The sequence below is a fragment of the Hirundo rustica genome, chromosome 2 (genome assembly GCF_015227805.2).
Source record: "Hirundo rustica isolate bHirRus1 chromosome 2, bHirRus1.pri.v3, whole genome shotgun sequence".
Taxonomy (NCBI): Eukaryota; Metazoa; Chordata; class Aves; order Passeriformes; family Hirundinidae; genus Hirundo; species Hirundo rustica.
Genome location: NC_053451.1, coordinates 25,069,914 through 25,089,731, shown reverse-complemented (window position 1 = coordinate 25,089,731; position 19,818 = coordinate 25,069,914). Strand labels below are relative to the sequence as shown.

The 19,818-nt window shown below is 45.9% G+C and overlaps 1 protein-coding gene across 3 annotated transcripts in view; it reads left to right on the top strand.

Annotated features, from left to right (window-relative positions):
• Window positions 1-835: 835 nt before the first annotated feature.
• The window catches only part of LSAMP (limbic system associated membrane protein), a 987,281-nt gene continuing 968,298 nt past the window's right edge, over window positions 836-19,818 (top strand). For all 3 annotated transcript variants that reach the window (XM_058419186.1, XM_058419185.1, XM_058419187.1), the window contains exon 1: window positions 836-1,250. In XM_058419186.1, the coding sequence (XP_058275169.1) occupies window positions 1,184-1,250 (67 nt within the window). In that variant the 5' untranslated portion in view covers window positions 836-1,183. The remainder of the gene's footprint in view (window positions 1,251-19,818) is intronic.

Here is a 19,818-nt window from a genome sequence, read left to right as displayed (position 1 = left end):
GCTGTGCACTCACACTGCCTCCACGTCCCCAGCTGAGGACGGACACCCTTTGTGAAATGCCTGGAGAGTGACTGATGAAAAGCCCGCTGTGAATGTTAAGCAGTACTTCGTTACTGGCGTTCCTCTAACTGGAGGCAATGATTTTAGCGGGAAATGGAGCTACAGGAGCCAATTACTCCTTGAGAAAAAAAGTTTGTGCTATGTAGGGCAGGAGGAACCTGCATTTGAAAGGAGAAGGGTAGTGGGGAAAGAAGCCTTCTCTGAGCAAATGGTTGCTATTCAAGCTGGATTTCCCTTACAGAAGGACTCTTTCTGGTCCCTCTGAAATTGCATGGAAGTCACAGGAGATCCAGCAAAGATTAATGCAGGCTGATGCTTGCTATTTTTTCCTGGAGGCCTTGGCAGCTCTGTAATTACAGTTGGTGCATCTGAATCTCCCTCTGGCCCCTGTGGACTGCCCAGCAGTGACACCAGCATCAGAGAGACCCTTGCTTCAGAATTTGTTAAGCAGAACTCTGCTGAGAATCTAAACCTGCCCTGCCATGCCTCTGGTTGTGGCAATGAGGAATATTCCTTTTCTGAATAACCTCCCCATGTGCACTGGGGCTGGAACAGCAGGGACTCTTGAGCCCGGAATGGCTCATGGACTGTGATCCAAGAGATACATTTGCAGAGGAATGAGGGAACCATATTTCTATAGCATAACATATATATATATATATATTTATATATAAAAAAATGAAATAAGTGAGCTGGCTTGCAACACTAGGTGGCAGAGGTGGGATCTGTTCTGCTCGGAGCGCTGTCCTATAAGGCATTGCTTGTTTAAGTACAGTCGCATTTAGTTGGAGCTGCAGGAGAGAGACAGAGGGATTCTCTGTGTTTACAGCCAGCCCAGGCTACGGTGGAGCATCCAACCTGGCCCCCCCTTTCTCCAGCACTTGAAGGGGAGAGTGAGAGATTATTTGGGAATCTGGCCACCGCGGGTCAGCTTGTGCTGCGACTGGATTGTCAGAGCTGGCAAAGCAGAGCCCAGAGGGACTGAAGGGAGACACGAATCCCATTTTCTCTGAGAGGAGCGAAGAGGAGGAAAAAAAAAAAAAGAAATTGAGAGAGAGAGAGAGAGACAGAAGCGAAGAGACGGAGAGAAAGGCAGAGGAAGCGGAGCGAGTGAGAGAGAAGCATGAGGACCTACTGGCTGCACAGTATCTGGGTGCTGGGATTCTTCCTGTCCCTCTTCTCCTTGCAAGGTATGTGGTGAGTTCTCTCTCGCAACCTCCTCAAACCCTTCTGCTTTAATTGAGGCTGATGGACTGAGGATGGCCTGAAACATGGAGCTGGAAGCTGGAGCTTCCTCTCCCCCCTTTTCCCCTCCAAACCATCCCCCCCCCCCCCCCCCCCCTTGCCTCAGGAAATAAGCCAAGGAGAGATCGCTGCTGGTGAATCCTATGGTTAGAGGGCACTGCATGTGACTGACTTTGCTGCTGTATTTATGCTTTCGCAGAGGGGGAGTTGGTAGGGGCAGTATAGTTAAGATATGCAAAGGAAAAGAGTGGTGGGTGACGGTGGTATCCCCTCCATCCACAACCGCTGTTCCTCAGCACTTTGGGTCACAAGTACTAATTCTCCTCGATTCTTTACCTTCCCGAGATGATAAGTTACTTTTTTTTTTTTTTTTTTTTTGGTTGTTGTTGTTGGTTGTTTGTTTTGTTTTGTCTTGCGGTTTTTTTTAATTATTTTTATTTTGGTTTTGTCTGGAGAGGGGGAGGTTAGAGGAATCTCTATGCCTCTGGTCTATCTGTGAAAACACTGTGTCCTTCCCCTCTATACCAGGAGGGTGGGGGGGGAAATATAGAGAGAGAGTGATGGAGGAAAGACAGGAGGTGAAAATTTGTTGGGTATGGGGTTTTGTTCAGTGGAGAATTGCCAGCTGGGTTTCTTGCTTTAAGAGCCAAGTGTGAGTATGGAATTTAGTTCGAAGTGATGACAGGCATGCTAGCTGGTTTTGAGATGCTTTCTGTAAACAGGAGTTAAGGGTTAATGCATTCCATGCTGTATGTATTAATACATGTCACACATGTACATATAATCATAGCCTTCAGAATTGCAGCTTGTGCATGATCCACACTCACTGGTCACATCAGTGGTCCTTCCTGAACACACACACACACACACACACACACACACACACTCAAGGATATGGCAGGGAGGATGAATAAACTCACTCTGGCACATACAGTCCTAGCTCCCTAGCACATGCAATTCCTGGATAGTCTGCTTCTCTTGCACTCACGTTCTCCCTTCCCCTTTTCCCCCCTCCCTCCTTCGAGCCTCCATCCTGAACACTAGTGTCTGAGGTTGCTTGCATATTAAAATCCCTTGCCTATCCTGCTGCACTAGCCTTGTAAGCCCGGGTGCACACATCCACACACACCTAGGTGAAAATATAACTCAAGAGCATAGATGTACTCTATCTGGCCTACTCTGCCTCACAGTCTTGCATTTGCAGCGAGCTGCCTTAGAGCGTATCTCACTCGCACACGGCTTTTTTCACAGTGCTTTTTTCTCACTCCAGTACATATTAGTGCAGGAGTGCCGTGCATGGAGATATGCCAGTCACAGCTTCCTCAGTTCCCCTTAGCTCCTACTTTTACACACAGTCTTGCATGTACTGTTCTCTTCTATTTTGTGTCTACTAAGCAAATTCCCGTACAGGCAGGCTCCCTGTCACACACATGCTTTCTATTGCAGCCTCGCACCTGTCACTCCTGCAAGCCCTCACTATGGAATCCTTCATTTTTTGCCACCTTCTCACATTTGCTGAGTGCTCCTTTTCATACAGTCTCACTTCTCCCATTTCTGGGTCTCGTACACATGCTTTTCACTGTCACGTATTTTCTCTCAACTTACATTCTCTGAAGTCTGGACCGTGAATCCAACACCAGCACCTTCCAGCTGACTTCCTTCCTTGCTGTGAAGTGGCTATTTCTGACAGGGAAGGAGGATTTTTCCCAGCACATAGGTTGTACATGGGATAAGAGGAGAACTGGTACCTGTGTAGCATAAGTAGATAACATCAGCAATGGAGTTGTGTAGCTTGGTGTGAACTTTGCCCCGCTCTGGAGGATTAGCCAGAGAACTGTCAAGAAAGATGGACACTGGCAAGACGTGTCGACTGTGAACACTGCCTGTCTTTCTGATGCACGTTTCCCAGCCTGTAGACCACGGCACTTGCTCCACACAGTGTTTTTAAGCCTCAAGCCTTCCCTGAGTTGTGACCACAGCATCCCAATGCTGGCACAGCCAGGAGCTCTTTTAGTCCGTCCTTATAGCTGGAGCTTATGCCAGGCTACAGGCATGGACAGGCATTTTACCTCCCTTTTTAGTGAGTTAGTATTGCCATGGCTGTATCAGCCACATCTATTCTTGTTTTGAAGGCTTCAGGGAAGGTCTTTCGAGGTCTGTGTTATCAGGTACCCTCTAAACAGGCAGAGTTGTCCTCCCTGGGTTTTGAGATGGGATAGGATGGTGTGGTGTTGAATGAGTGCAAACCTGGAGCTGCTTTTTCGACTGCTCCCAAACTTCTGGCATGATATAAACCAGAGCACTGCTGGATCTAGTTTCATAGCCAGCAGTAATTTCCTTTCTCCCGTGTGAAGAGTGAGAGAATGGGGAGGCAGGAATACTGGGGCTGCATGGGAGGAGTAGGGCACTGCCTGAAGCAAGCCTGAAGATACTTGAAGGAGTTATAAAGGGGAAAGTATTGTGCCCTTAAAAAGACGCAACAAACCACCCCCAATATTTATTTCAAAATAATTGTTTTACACTGGAAGCCGTAGTAACAAGCCTTGAACACTTCTATAAGCCTGCTGAGCACAGCTCAGTGGAGCTCTTACCCCAGGACACGGCAGTATTGGCTTTGACAGGCAGTGACCCCGGTCGGGCCGCTTCCAGGACCTTTGTGCGCAGAGGCAAGCGGCTGAGCCTACACCTCAGCGAGCTGCCCGGGACTTGTGCGCGCCCTCTCTCCCCTTCTCCTCGCCGTCCGCTTGGGGGTGTATCGGTGAGCGCAAAAGCAGCTCCTTGCCTTTCCCCGCTCTCCCGAAGCCCCCAGGCGTGGGGGAGCGGGGCAGCGCTGCCGGCACTGCCGGGCCGAGCCGAGGCTGAATAGCGGGCGCTGGGGTGCCGGGAGGAAGCGCGGCCGAGCCTGGCAGGAGAGCGATGGGCTCGGCGGTGCCAAGCGCCCGGCGCAGCCTGCCTCCCCCAGCCAGCCAGCGCCTCTGCCAGGCAGGATGCGAAGGGCTGCCTGTCCCCTGCCTGCCTGGCCTGGGGGCTTTGGTACAGAGTCAGCCTTTGCTCCTTCCCCCGCACCGAGTCCTGCACGGAGGAATTTTGTTTTATTTTTTTTTTCCCCTCCCCGATCCCTATGTTTCCTCATTTTGGTGGCTTAGGATTCTTGCGTTTCTCCGCTGCTGCTGCGCTTCCAGTGCTCTTGGGGAGGCAGCTGGCTCGGAGGCGGGATGCTTGTTCCTCCTGCAAGGTGCGCTGGCCTTCCTGCCCTGGGGGGGGCTGGAGGAATAAAAGTACCTACACACCCCAGCACTGCTGGTGGGTGGGATTTTCTATGATTTCCTAGTGGCATGCTGCAGCTCTTCCCTCAAATGGATTCGTTTCTTAGTACAGTGTGCCTCAAAGCGTCTGAAAGAGATTGGATTGTTGAATTGGATTGTAAAGCCGAATTTTTCTTTTCCTTCCCTGCACTCCCAACCTCCCAAGTCAAAAATGGGTGCAGGAGTATGGGGTGGAGAAGGAAATGATTAGGGTCTATAAAAAAATTGCATTTAGATAATTCAGAAGAATTTTATTTGCACTGTCACCTACTATTACTCTAACTTAGCTGTCAATATGAAAATTAATTTTTATTTCCTCACCCTGAGAGTTTTATTTTAAAAAAATGAATGCCTTGAAAATTATACATTTCCTCCAGCATTGCTTTAAGTTGAAAATTCTTCTAAACAAATTCTCACCCTTGAAAAATAGCAGCTGTTTCAAATCAGCAATTTGCTAAAAAAAAAAAAAAAATCCCATCTTGTTTGAATGAACCTCCCTGACAACCCCACCTAATTGGTTAATTGTGAAAGACTTTGTGTTTAGAAAAAAAAAATAAATAAATGAAGTAAGATACCTTCACAGCCAGTTTAGTGAGGTAGATGGCTTAGGAAAGGACATCCAGAACTGGCCTGCATAGTCCTGGCCACGTTTATAATGTATTTTTTGAGCTGCTCAAGTGTGCTCTTGAATGGGGAATGAGTCTGGCAGAAGAAATCACAGAAGCACTCAGGTAAGGGCAATAGGATGCTTTAGGTTTGTACGCAGCACAAACATTATCTGTAAAGTCTCATGTTCTATAACGTTACTGGGCAATGAGGGTGTGAAAAATGATGTGTTTGTTAATGCGTGAGGTACGTGCAATCTGTATGGATGGAAGTGTATACCCGAGTGTTTCTGTGCTGATAGTGTGTAATGGATGGGGAGAAGGGAGGGAGGAGCAGCGGTGAGTGTGCGAGTGCTGACATTGTGGTGTACGGGGAACAGCACAGGGCGATTGTGATGCAGTTGGATAACATTTAGATACTGCCAACTGGGGAGAAAAATAAAAAAGACTTTTCCTGCTCTCCTGAATATACTTTTCTTCCTATCTGTCTCCAGTTCTCTCCTCTTAGTAAGGCAAGGGAAGCTCTCTCAGGCTGGGTGTATTGATGAGGTGACAACTCACTCAGCTGCCTTGCATTCCCTTAAATGGTGAAGAGGTTCAATACATGAAACAAAATATTTTTCTTGTAAGCTTAGGACAGGGAAGAAGTAGAGAAGGCTTTTTATCTGCAAATGGGGAGAATTGAAAAGTGATCCCAAGTGTTTCTTCCAGTTCTATCCAGTGATTGCTGACCATAATAATCAATAATTACGCAAGTAAAAACCCATTTCCTCTAGCTGCTATGATCCACCTGCTCAGAGAGCTTTGTTATGATAGATAAAAATTTGCTTAATCTTTTAGTGTCGGGTATCTTTTCTCACACGAGAGTTTTACTAGTTCTGTGACAAAGAACCCAGTTCCCAATGTTTTGGGGCATTCCTTTTCAGCCTCGGAGCACACTCGTGTGTACCCTAATGGTCTGAGGAGGAGATGTGCTCTTTTATAAGTACTTTTTTCTTCTACTAGCAATAGAGCTCCTTCCAGTCAGGCTGGGGAATACGGCTGCTCCCATCCTAGGCTGCTGGCAGAGCCAGTGCTTTGGGAGTGCACACGCTTTCTGTGTGCCAGCTTTGCCTCCTGTAAGCCCTGAGTGAGCCAAGGTCCTTGCCTTGCTGGTGGGGCCTGGACCCTTCCCCCAGCAGATTTACCCTGTGCAAGGCTGAGTTGCTTAGGAATGGGTTAGACAAAGGGTGTTGATGTACAGGTCTGGGTTAGACAAGAGGCATTGATGCACAGGTCTGGGTTAGACAGGGGGTGTTGTTGCTGATGTACAGATCCCGCAGCAGCAGCTGGGTGCTGTGTGCAGTTGCCTGGAGAGGCTGGTGGAGCTGGGCCAGTGATGAGGAGAGGAGCTGCAGCACTGCTTGCTTCCCAGTGTGCTCTGAAGTGAGGACAGGTGGCAAAAGCTGATGAAGAGTAAGGGCAAGGGTTGTCCTTTTTTCTGGGCACATCAGAACACCTGATGGGTTTTTCTGTGGAAGAGGATTAGCTGTGAGGTGGTTGTTGTCTGACAGAGGCTGTTAAAGGGCTGACTGCTCTGAGTGAAGTCTGTAATGGTACCAGACAAAGATATCCTGGAAGAGTCTGGGGAAGATCTTTCATGTGTGCCTTTGAACATGGGGATATGTGTTTTGCCAAATATCATCTCCTTTGTGTGTAGGGTGCTGCTGGAAGGATGCAGCATATTGCTGTCTGTGGTCCCCATAAGAAGCATGAATCTTTGCTTCTTTGGTATCCCCTTTTCCTTAAAAAGGTGCATAGCAGTTTCATTTGCTGCTCATGCTAAATGAGCAATGACTTTGGCAGCTGATGTACTCTTCCTGCTGTTGATTTATCCGTGATAAAATTAAAAATATCAAGCACAGCACAGACCATCCTGTCCCACTCTGAGAGCGAGCTAAGGACTTGTGTAGGTGAGTGTGTGAGACACAGCCCTCTCCTGGTGTCAGCGAAGGGCAGACATCCCTGCAATCAGCATGTAAAGGGAAAAAAAATGATGGGAGAACATGATTCTTACCGAAATAGGCACAGGAAAAAGAAGTCCAGGTTTGATTTTGTGCTATGCAATTGCACTGTGGTTTTTAGGCTGATGCTGAATTTCCTGGAAGCTCAGGCATTTCCTTGTGAGGCGACTCTCCAGGAGGTTCCCTGCCTGTGTGGCAGCATTACCCTGCTCATCTGCATGGAAGGAAAAGGAAAAACACTACAAGTGCAGCTACCCTAATTTTTCTGAGCCAAAGGAGTATTCTCTCTCACAGTGAAGTCTTTCTGGCCATATTTACTACTTTCTGGCCATATATTACATAACACTGTTTCAGTGTTCCTGGGGAAGAAATTCTGCATGACTACATGCTGAGGGTAAAGGCCCTTTACACCAACCATGCTTATTGGTCACCCACAAGCATAAAATAGGATTTTTCAGTGCTTGTCAGCTCTAGAGGTACTGGACTTTGAACGGTACCTCTGAGAGGAGGTGGTTTTGGAGGCAATACAAGAGTATATAAATCCAATTAAGGCAGGTTGGTGTGTTGTGGGGTTTTTTGTTGTTGTTGGTTTTTTTTTTTTTTTTTTAAGGGTTGGTTTGTTTTATTTAAAAAAAAAGATAATGTCAGAAGGCAGGCTTCAGAGGAGGGCTTCGGCTTAAAGCAAAGGTGAGTGTAATCACAGCTGTGGGCTCACAGTCTGGCTTTTGCAGTCCCTATATTATATAAAGCCGCCAAAGGAAACTCAGTTCTTGAAATTTGTTCCCTTGCCTAGAGCCTGCCTCTGTGTGACCTCATGGATGTAGGTTTCTGCATTTCTTTCTGGTTTGGCAGAGCTCTCCCAAAAAAGGGTATCTCTCTCCTTTTTCTGGTGATGGTGATTGTGCTGTTGGGAGGGGAAGATGTGGTAGGCAGGCCATGAGCCTGCATGAGGATGAGGAAGGGAGCAAGCAAGGAGAAAAACAAAAGGCTTGTGGGCCTTTCCAATTGGGAAATCAATAGCATATGAGTATGCAATGTAAGTGTGTAATCACAGCTCCCTCCCCTCTGCCCCTAAGCACTTACATTGATGGGGAGCTGCAGGCCAGAACCAATTAATCCTTACAACCTGCTAGGACAATAACTATTAATATTCTTCTGCATGCACTCTGGTTGCTGCACCTGCTTGGAGCCTGGCTGTGCTTGACCCTCTGCAGCTGACCCAAAGTTCCACCAAGGGAGCAAGACTCTATCTGATCATGAGCCTCGCAGCCAGTGCACTGTTACCTGACTTCCCCCTGTGGATGTTGGAGAGGCTGACTGACTGGGAGAATATATACTTGAGTGTCTGAAAAAGGAGGGATTCGCTGGGAAGGTTTTGCCTGTAGGAAGTAGGGGTTATTTAAGGGGACATCTGTGGGATTTTTGAAGTGTAAATGCATTTAGATTTTAGTCATGCTGGTACACCTTCATGTAATGCAGTATCTACTCTTTGCCTTGTAAAGGTGCATTTTACAATGGAATTGAAATATCCAGTTATCAACAACAGTTTTATTTGTGCCTGTAAACATGATCTGTGCATAAAGGCATGGCCTTTGAATATCTCTTCCTTGGCTTTTGGGAAGGTGCATGCGTGGAATAGAAGATGATCTATATACGCACATGCATGCATTTGAGTGTGTGCATGTGACAGCAAATGCACAAGTTGTGTGGTAAAGGTGCTTGAGAAATGTTAACAAATCTGGTCCTGAGTTGTGTTTAGTGCAAGGAACTTGTCGTGAATGTTAGTGCAGGAGGTGAATGAGGCTGATTGCTGATAGGAATGTCTGTGTAGTTATGCGTGCTTTTGGAGTGACCATTACTCATAGCGCATTTGCATCCTATCTTGACATGGCAAGAGATTGTTGCAGTGAAACAGAATTGTTTCTGTGGCTTGGCTACCCCTCCTCATCTTTCTGCGATAGCCTCAGTGTAAGGGGGCAGCTTGGTCACACTTCAGTCACCTGGGCAGGAAATACAGCCTAGAGAGTGGAAAGGACATGTTTGACTCCTACGCTTTCATGGGAGATTTTTTGGGACTAGAAAGAAAATGATAAAAGGAGGCTTTCTTACGTGCCCAAGTTGTATTGTTTTTCAATTAGGCCAACACATTCAAAACTAGTACAGCCTGGCTGAGCCCACCTTCCTTGCATAGCTATGCTGTTTTATGAACTGCATGCAGCCTGAAGCAGTAAAATGAGCAAGTCTGTTCTCTGGCTGTTACCTTCATTAACACAGCCTTGCTGGTTTAATTTCCTCAACAGCACAGGCTCTGTCCAGCGTGGCTGTGTCCTGTCCAGTCTCAGTTTGGGCATGCCCTGGTGAGATGTTCTGCACTTCTAGATCTCCTGGAGAGGAAAGGAAACTATTTGTCTGGAAGGGTTGTGCTGTGTCCATGTTGGGCTTTTACAAACCATAATTGCTTGGCGATTCAAAGAACAAAAAATTAATCACGCTAGCTCAAGTGGTGTAAGAGCTGTCTGTAGTCTAGGCCAGCTAAGGGAGGGAAGGCAGGAAACAGTGGGAGCTGAAGCGAGGGTACATAAGCTCTCCTCCATTTTCAGGTATCCTAGGTGCCTACTGGTGACTGGTTTCTGTACTGTTCTGCAGCCACAGAGCTGCAACTGATTGGGATGTTGATTAAAAAAAAAGTCCAGCTGCAGCATGAGGTAAATGAGCTGTGGCATTGCCCCAGAGGGACGCAGAGCTGCGGTCAGCAGTGCAGTCTTCCTTCTCCTTTGGCCTGCTGTGTGCATAGAGGAAAGAAAGCAAAGGCCATTCTGGCTGGCCTTGCTCTGTCTGTCCTGATGTAAATATTTGTAGCAGCAGCCTTTTCTTGAGACTCCAAGTAATATCACAAGACCCTTGCATGTAGGCTCTACTTATCCCCTGATCAACCCCAAGTGTTTTTGGGCTCTTTCTCTTCTTCTTCCTGACCAAAGTGACCCAAATCACCACAAAAATTGAAACAAACAGCTCAAGCTCTCCTGGATGCTTTGTTGTAGCTGCTGTGAAGGGGGAACAGCCCACGTGAAACATATTGGGGAGGCGGAAGACTTCAAGGCTCTGCTTTCTTTCCACACACAGGAGTAATAGCTCTGTAATTATTTCAGAGAATGCTAAGTGAGAAGAAGTTTTTGAAATTCTTACAGGGAAGGGCTTAGGGTCACCTTGATTCTAGAAGAAACCTTCTTGCAGAGCTGCCATCTTTCCTTGGTGCCTTGGTTTTGAGCTCCATCTCCATGTGGACCATTCACTTTAGAGTTGGACTCAGTGGTTCTTTTGCGTCCTTTTCAACCCAGAATATTCTATGATTCAGATATCTTGAGAGCTTGACAGGTTTCTTTCTGAACTCAAGAAAGAGTTCTCCAGAAGTTTGTTGAAGCAAAGCAAAGATCTCTGCAGAACACTTCTATTCCACCAAAATGGCATTTTTCTAACAAAGAATAGAAGGGTGTTTTGTTGGAAAAATTCCAACTTGAGTTTCAAGAACAGATTAAGGCCCAAATGCTTAAAGGCTTTCCTGTGATGTATTATCTGCCGTCATAAGACTACATTAAAGTCTTAATTGTCATCTAAAACAAAAAAGTTCTGAAAATTGTGGCCTTTCATAGGTGTTACCAAAAACTTGAAAATGTTGCCTGCATGCAGCCAATAGCTGCTGTCTGCCCTGAGCCCGCAGGCAGCTGACAGTGCTGTACTGAAGATCTGCCCTCACTTTCTTTGGAACTGGATTTCCTTGCAGGAGGCCCAGCTGGTGTCACTGTGGAGGAGGGACTGTCCAGCGAGCGGAACTCGTGTCCCGTAGCGATGCTGCGTCTGTACCGGAGGATGAGCGTGTGCGTGTGGCTGTGTGTGCATGGCATGTGCGGGGCCTGTGCTGCGCTCACCAGAATTACAGTCTAGCCAGATAACAAGCTGTTGTTGTTTACAGCACTTGGTTCCGGGCACTTCAATTCCAGAAAGATGTAAACAAAATTAGAGGGAATTCAGAGGATTGCAAGGAGAATGATTAAGGGGCTGGAGGGACTGACTTATGAAGAATGCTTGTGAGAGCTAAATATATAGCTGTTTTGGCTAAATGACTAAAGAGAAGCTATGCTAATGATGTAGGCATACTGGGAAGGCATGAAGACTTGTCTAGTGTGGACTCGGAGCTAGAAGAGTCTCTCATGATAGAAAATTTGGAAGAAGAAAGAAAAAAATTGGCAGGAGAGGAAATATACTTAATGGAAGGAAGAGATTAGATGGTGATATAGCTTTGTTAAGAATCATGGTGGAATTGCTGTCATTTGGGACTTCTGAAGTTTGGCTGGGCAGAGCCCTGGAGAATAATCCATGCACTACAAGCTTGAAAAGGTCCCTTGAGAGACAGTCTAGATGCCTTAATAGATTTTTATGCTGTCATTAATTTCTGAATCACAGCTAATATTTCCAGTCTGACAAAGAGCCGTATCATTTAAAGCGTTTTTCTTTCTTTCCTTGTATAATTTCTGCTGTGATGCAAATACCGGTGCGAGACATCCGAGGAAGTCTTCTTCTATATTAACAATTGAAATCCTGATTGTATCAACTGCTTAACTCAAAGACCTTTTTTCCTCCTTTTTTTTTTTTTTTTTTTAGTAGAGTGTTCATTCAGATTTGTCTGATAAGTGGGAAAAGGCAGCCTGCTGGATGCCCAGTAAGGTGAAAAGCCAGTGTCTGTGACTCTGTCCTGTAAGTTGTGTTAGGCTTTGACAGGTTCCCCATTGACACACGTGGTACGTACAGGCTCTGCTCTTTCTTCACCTTGCATGTTTTCAGAATGGGTAACTGGACACTGGGCTGGTCCCTTCAGTCTCAGGAGATGATGTGGTTGAGCTTGTGGCATTCCTGGCATGTCACAAGAGCTGAGCCCTCCCAGGGCTGAGCTGGAGGGAGCTGGGCCTGTGAGGGAGGCAGCAGCAGAACAAGATGGCAGGAGACTGCCAAGCTGATCAGCAGCACATGGGGATCGCCCAGCTGGTTTGCTCTTATCTCACCTACAACAAGAACTGAAGGGGGAAAGAGAGATTGGTGGTGTTGGCTGCTTGGTTTAATGGGAATGGGAACAGACAGAATTGAGAGCAAGTTTAGTAGTGGATGCTGGCTGGCACCATGGACTTCCAGAGGTAAAAGGCATTGCAGCTTGAGTAAAAGAGCCAGGGCACATAATGGGAATTACCCAGACTGAAGATTATTTGTGCCATGGATGCAGACCCAGAGAGAGTTCATCATAGTTTATTAACTCAGGTACAGCACTGTGCAAATTGCAATCTGTTTCCTGGGCAGGAAGCAAGGAGCACCATTTTGCATTGCATGCAGTCCAGACTGTTCAGCGTTGCTGGATCTTTCCCAGTCAGTGCAAGGCCTGTTTGAGGGCCTCAGCAGTGCCAGGGAACAAAGCATGGAAACAGCTGACTCTGGGTGGAAATTGATGCTTTTCATCTTGGACTTTTCAACTAGCCTTGTTAAGTTCAAGGTGGCTGCTGCTGATGACATCCTTACCACATGCACCCCCAGCAGGGTTGGGGAGCTCATCAGCTCACATGTGATACTGTAGGAGTGCAGTTGGGCTCTGGCTCTGAACCAGAGACAAGAAACATTGTAGACCTGGGCTGTCTGTGCTGAATGTGTTGATTTTTTTGATGTTGGAATCACCTCTGTAAAAAATATGTTAAGCCTTGGAGAGAATATAAAATCCCTCCCTTAGCCCCCACCTTTGCTTTAGGTAGAAATTCTGCCTTTGTGCCACAATGGGAAAACTGGGAGATGTGAGAAATTAACTAAAAGGTGATGAAGTGGAGAAGATAGTCTGTGTTGGCAGATACGAGCTGCTCTGGAATGGTAGTGTGCTTGCCCGTGGAGGTGGAGCGCTTGGAATGCAGGTTCCAAGACCAAGGGACCCATTGTTTCCCCGGTGTTATTTTGGCAATCTGTGTGCCCTCTAGTGGCACAGCTCATCACGGGAGGTGGAGAACTACTGCTCCTGCCATCCGCAGTGACACCTGAGAGGAGGGACTGTATGTTTGCAGCCCAAAGGATGAGGTTTCTCAGCCCAGGCTCGCTGCAGAGCGAGGAATGGGGTGACAGCAAGATAATTTGTGTAGTAATTGTGTTTTTTGCACGCAGGAAATTGATTTGCTACAGCACCTTTGAATCATTGTTCCGTAGGATTTTGCTAATCTCATTCTAACCCCGGCAGAACGTTTGTCGCTCTGCACCCAGCGGCTGAGCCAGAGCATGATGCTGCTGCCTCCTTTAGTTGTCGGGGCAAAGGCACAGCAGCAGCAGACCTTGAAATACGTTCCTGCAACTGGGTGTACAGGATTGGAGCTCTGGGCCCTCTCTCTGGTTTACATGAACTGCAGCTCTGAAAGGAAAAGAGAGACCCAGGGTGGTATATGTAAGAGGACAATTGGTGGAGAAATTGTGGTTGTGCTGCTGTGCTGAACTTCAGAAGAAAAACCCAAGCAGTTCAAAGGCAAAAGCAAAAATCACCCAGACATCCATTTTCTCAAATTCCTGTTTAGATGTATAACAGCAGCATTATATAATAGCAATGTTCATAGGAAGGGAAACCCTTCTCAAAATAAATTTATTTGTTTGTTTTTCTGCCATTCACATGTTTGAACTAAGTGGATTGATACTATATAGTCACAACCTTTTTTTAGTAGACAGAGCTGGTGCTGTAAAAATGATCACGCAAATAGTAAAAAGAGAAACTGTCTGGGAAAATATGGTTGTTTTATGAAAAGTGTTCCAAAGAAGGATTTCTCATGGCTAGGATGGCCTTTTTGAAAGAAGTGGAGACTGCTTCTAAGCCAGTACAATATAGGACATTGAAATCTATTTCTGTTCCAAAATAGAGCAGGATCTGGAACATGGTTGTGCCACAGTTCAGAAAGCACATTAATCCCCAGGCCCTGGCCTGCTTTGGAGAGGTCTAATTTTTCTCTCCAGCTGTGTTTTTTTTTTTTTTTAGCCACTGTACAGGGTAGAGCTCTATGACTTCCACCATTCAGTGAGGCTTGCATTGAGTGCTAGATAGTAGGCAAGCAGAATATGTCTGCACCTGCCAGACAGACACAGGTAAAGAAGTTCACATGTCCAAAAGCACCCCAGTCCCAGATCTCTGTTCCTTTGCTTGCTGTGCTGAAGGCAGGCTGTGGAAGAGCCCCTACTTGTCGCAGCAGGTGGCTGAGAAATGCTCGTGTGCTCTGTGAGCAGAGGTGGCAGCAGCAGCACAGCCCTTGCAGGTATCTCAGCAGCAGGACTGGGGATGGTGGCCGCAGAAAGAGAGCTGACACGGTGTATTTCCCCTGGCACTTCTGGAGGTGGGCAGCTCTGTTGCATTTGTAAAAGGTGCAGTGGGGTGTCTGTTCTGCAGTCTCCAGTCGGTGTGGCAAATGTTTTTGCTCCTGATGTTGGCTCGATGCAGCTGCGAGGAGGGGGAAAACATGGCTCTTTTTCCTTTCATCTCCCTGCATTAAACTTTAACCACATATCCCACTTCATGTTTCCTACTGCTGCAGCTTTATGACCAAAACAAGGGACCAAAGATGTACTTGTAGTAAAACCAAATAGTCCAACAACTTTTATGATATCTACCTCCTACACCAGAGTTATACTGAGAATGTGTGACCTAATGTTTTTTAGAAAGCCATCAGTTCTGCACTGGTGTTTGAGTTCTGCTCTGTGGCCTTATTTGTTGTTGTGGGGTAGAAGATTGTCTAACCCCACTTTAATGATTTTTTGCTTTTTCACAGTTTATGTGGAAAAAGAAAATAAGGAAGAAGAAAAAAAAAATAACCATAAGGGCTATTTGTCTGGTTTAGGTAGACCCAAAGTAGAGTCCCTAATCCAATTTCATGGAGCAGAGGCTTCAGACTGGATTTATGCTGTCTCTCTCTAGGAGGTTAAGGATGTGCTGTTCAGTTTGGTTGTCCTTGGCAGTACCTGTTCCAGCTTGAGGCTACAGAAATCCTAAACTGGGATGTGTCTGCGAGGGGAGGAGTTGTAACCTGTGTCCTTTTATCAAATACTGTTCTGCCCTACTGAGTGAGGGGAAACCTTTAACCCTTCTGCTTTTTCCCAGCACCATAAAATGCAGTTTGTTCCTGTTTGTTGCTCTTGTTGAGGGTGCTCCAAGCAGACGATCTTTGATCCACTCCAAGCAGATTTCTTACGGGGTCTGATCTGGAGCTTAAGGGTTGCATCTTGGAAAGCCGGGCACGTGATTTAGTTTGCAAAACTACAGGACCAGTGATGTGAATGCAAGAAATAAAGCAGCTACCCGCTTCCTTGGATTCAATGGTGTCTTGCAGTGCAGGCTGGCAGTTGGAAGAAACACTTTCTCATGCATAAATTTGGGCACCTTTGAGTTGCAAATGACTAAGAGACAATAAAACACACACTGCCACTTTCATGGGGACACCTTTAATGCCAGGACTGCGCTTTCAATTAACTCTGCCGTATGTGGCCAAAGTCGACAGTGCATAAAACTTTGATAATTTCACATTTTAAAAATGTATCGGAAACTCTCATTCGTATATCTTCACTGAAAATTTCATGAATTGCACATTTCCTGGCGTTAGATGTTCAATAAACTTAAATTATGCAGCAATTTACATCTAGAAGATTTGCTTTAAAACTGAAGACTGGCTAATTCTCTTCTGGGTTGAGAACAGCTTTCTTTTTATGCCTCCAACATTTAGAATGGGCAGTTTTATTCAGAAATTGTCAGAGATCTGTACTGACCGCTTAGTAGGAAAAACTGACATGAGGGAGATGTGAAAGGTATCAGCAAATGGCTGGACCCAGGTGTATCCCTCTTGTTTGAGCCTGATGTTGCATTTCTTGTTCATTTCATGGCCATCACTATTGGATCTATCCAGAAGTTTTCCAGCAAGACTTTTCTGTGTTTTAATGTATTTTCATCTAATTGGGGAACCTGAGATTAGAGGGAAGAGCAAACTTGAATGAAACCAGTTTGTGAAATCCCAGACAGCAGTTATTAGCGAAGAGTACTTCGATTACAGGAGCAGTCAGGTTGCTGGGGACATCTCCCCAGATGGTAGGCTCCCAAGGTAACCTCCCAGTTTGAGAGGATGAAAAAATGGGGTGTTCTGTCCATTGATGCTGACCAGTTCTTGAAGTACCCTGCTCATCTCAAGCACTGCTTTATTTCCATGCCAAATCCCAAATTTGTGCCTTTATCTGAGTGACCTCAAAGGAGTAATGTGCAGTGTGACGAGGAAGACTTTAAACAAAGCTCTCTGGAGCTATTTCCTCCCTTTCAGTAATCTCATTTCAAAGCTCTTCATGGTTACCCAACTTTCTCATCCTCCTTGTCCTTACTGCAATCAAGCTGAGAGTAATAAGCAAGTTCTAACACTTTCCTGCTTTTCCATAAATGATCTCTATGCTCAACTGTGGATGAAGAGTAGGGAAGAGAAATCAGAGCCCAAGGCATCTATGTACAGTCCTGGGACAGCACTGATGCTGACAAGCCTGCATTCTCAAGGTGACCTGTTGGCCATGACAATGATGGTTTGTACGAGAAGTGTCTTAAAAGTGCCTCAAATGTCCCAAACAGTGCTTTTAAGCAGGAGATAGCTTCGACTTTCTCCTTCAATACTGCTTAGTGGCTTCCATCACCTATCACATCTAGGAACAGAAAGAACTAGAATGCGCTATACAGTTTTGTTTGCCATCAAATTAAAAAAAAAAAAAAAAAGGCCTGGGCCCAGTTAATCTCTGCTGACCGTGTAGAAACCAAAGGTTAAGATATTTCTCTGCAGTTGTGAGCTAAGCTGGCGGCAGAGCAGAACCTGGAGGACTCGTTCCCTGTCCAGTTCCCTTGCACAGCGCTCCTGTACCTAATGCAGTACTTCCCTAGGTTGAGTCTCCCTGGGCAGGGTAGTGAGCAGCACTGCTGGCAGAAAAGGTGAAGGAGAGAGCTGAGGTGCAAAGAAGTGGTCAAGGAGAGGGAAGCTCCCTGGTGTCTGTAAGGAAGACGTCTAAAGGAAGGAATGGATTTGACAATGATGCAGGGAGGAGGGGAACAGAAGTGCCTGACAAGCTTTTGAAGCTCTGTTTGCTTAATGGGAGCTCTTGCAAAGACATAGGCTGCATAAACCATCAAGAGAAGATGGCTTCTCCCAGGGCCCTTGCAGCTGCACCAGGCTATGATAACAGAAATTAACTTCATCTCCTTTGTCTTGCTTTCCAAGAGCCTCAGAATAGTAGTTATGAAAACGGTGCTGTTTAATATTGTCTTTGATCGAGCAATCCAACGGGAGCCCTGGGCTTGTTCAGCTCGGCTTTGTTAGTTTCAGACCCCAAGGCAACAAGCCGATGCCTTCAAAGCCCAGGCAGGGCTGCACTGAGTGTGAGGCGCGCAGCAGAAATCCCGGTTTGTCAATTCAAATGGCGCTCACCTAGCAGCAGTGCCTGTGCATTTAGATCTATGGCAAAATGTGGGGAGCGGGGCCACACGGATTGCCCCTGTGGAAAGAGCCTGTCTCAGAAGCCAGCAAACAAGGCAGCACCTTCAAAAGACAGCAACACAGGGTGGATCTTTCCTGTTATTATCCAGTTTTAATACGCTGCCTTTTTTATTTGCTGCCCACTGGTGTCCCAGCACGCTGCAGCCAGGCCGTGTGTGATGCATGAGGACAACATCACTGGAGAAGAAAGCTCCCATTGACCTCCTTCACCTCTCTGTGGTAGATGTGCATCTTTGCTCCAACTCTGGTGGCCACTGCATGTACCCCTTGGCCAAGGCCTCCGTTCTAGCCGGGTATAAGCACTGTGAGTCACCAAGCCTCTGACTTAGCAGGAGTCAAGTCGCAGAGATGTTTGCTACTTAGTGAAAACAACTACTGAAAAATGTCTGTGCTAGGGGTGGTGTGCAGGAGGGCTTGTGAGAGCCAGGAGGGGAGAAACAGCTCATCTGTTTCCAGATGGGTGGATCATACACCATAACCTGTGAGGGACCCAAGTGCAGGGACTAATGGTCTCCCTGCAGGCAGTGCTGGGAGGTGGAACTGTGTGCTAAGGAAAAGAATCGTGTGCTGCCTTTTTTTTTTTTTTTTTAGTTTAGTCTCTTTCATTATGAGGCCTGTACTACTTTGTGCCACCCTGTATCTTAAACAAGGGTGTGATCAACTCCTGTTAGGTGGTTGTATGGGGCTCATGAAAGTTATAAATAGAGCAGGGACTCTTTTGGATGCCTCGAAGAGCCCACTTCTCAGTTTACTGGGGGCTGATGAGCATGATGCTTAACCTCAATCTTCACATCCTTGTAAATTATATCTAGAGTAGGTTTGATTATGAAATGTCCTGTAACCTGTTGTGCTACTTTCCTCTTATTATGGAAACTGTGTGCTCCCACTGAAATAAAGGAGCACCAAAGGTATAGTATTTTAGATATACAATTTGTTATAATAAAATTTGGAAAGTTGGAGGAGTTTCAGAAGCAAGTAGTTTAGTGATAATATTTCATGTGACAAGGATAACACCTGCCATTACTGCAGTCAGGGTAAGATTTAGATAGGCCATATAAACACTTCAGGTATATGTTCTCTGAAACCTGATGTAAGCAAATTGTTGTTTAGTTTCCAGAACCGGGTGTTCCTGAGCATTGTTAGAGAAAATAGAACACGGATCTCCCTTCTGTTCCAGCAGTGCTTGTCCTAGCACTGCACATTGTTTTGTTACATGCAGTGATGCTTGGCACCTCTCTTCAGGTTAGCAGGCAACCAAATGGACTCACCCTACAGTGTGCTTTCTTGTATATTTTAGGAGGGATCAGTAGAAACTCTGGACAGCAGTTGAAGCTTTTCTGAGATTCTGGTTCATTGCTTGCCTCTTGAAATTATTGCTGTTTCTCTGATAGTGTCCCAGTAGGACTTCTATTTTCTTCTCTGCACCATGTAAGGTAACACAGTGGCAGTGAGAACTTCATTGATCCAACTAGGAGAAACATAAACGGTGGCAAAAGTTTTGTTATTTAAAGGTAACTGAGAACAGCAGAGGAGGGAGTTGCTTTGCTGTGGTGAAATAAGTTACGTTCCCTCTCTTAACCTGCTCAAAAAAGTGACCATGGCTTAAAAAAGGTTCATGCATGTATGGGTAACCCAGGGCCTAGTGCTAAGAGGAAAATCTTTGGGGTCTCCATCAAGGTTTGTCTCTAACAGGAACTATTCCTGTCTCAGCACATCAGTGTCCTCTTCTGTTAATGGAGCAGAGAGACTCTGTAGAATTTTAAGAAGAGGTTTCAGACAGATTCTGAAGAAATACGAAGAATTTCAGATTATGAGTTACAGGAGACAAGATTCAGCATGCAACTTCTAGCTTCGGTCTTGGATATGTAGGACATGGATGGACGGTAAAGGAGGCTGGAAATTAAAATAAGCCAATATACTAAACTGTATTTTAATTGCATTTTCAATATCATCACCTTGAATATTATCATAGCTGGCATTAAACCCATGCACATTATTCTGAAACTGTATACTATGTACAGTAAAAGCACCATCT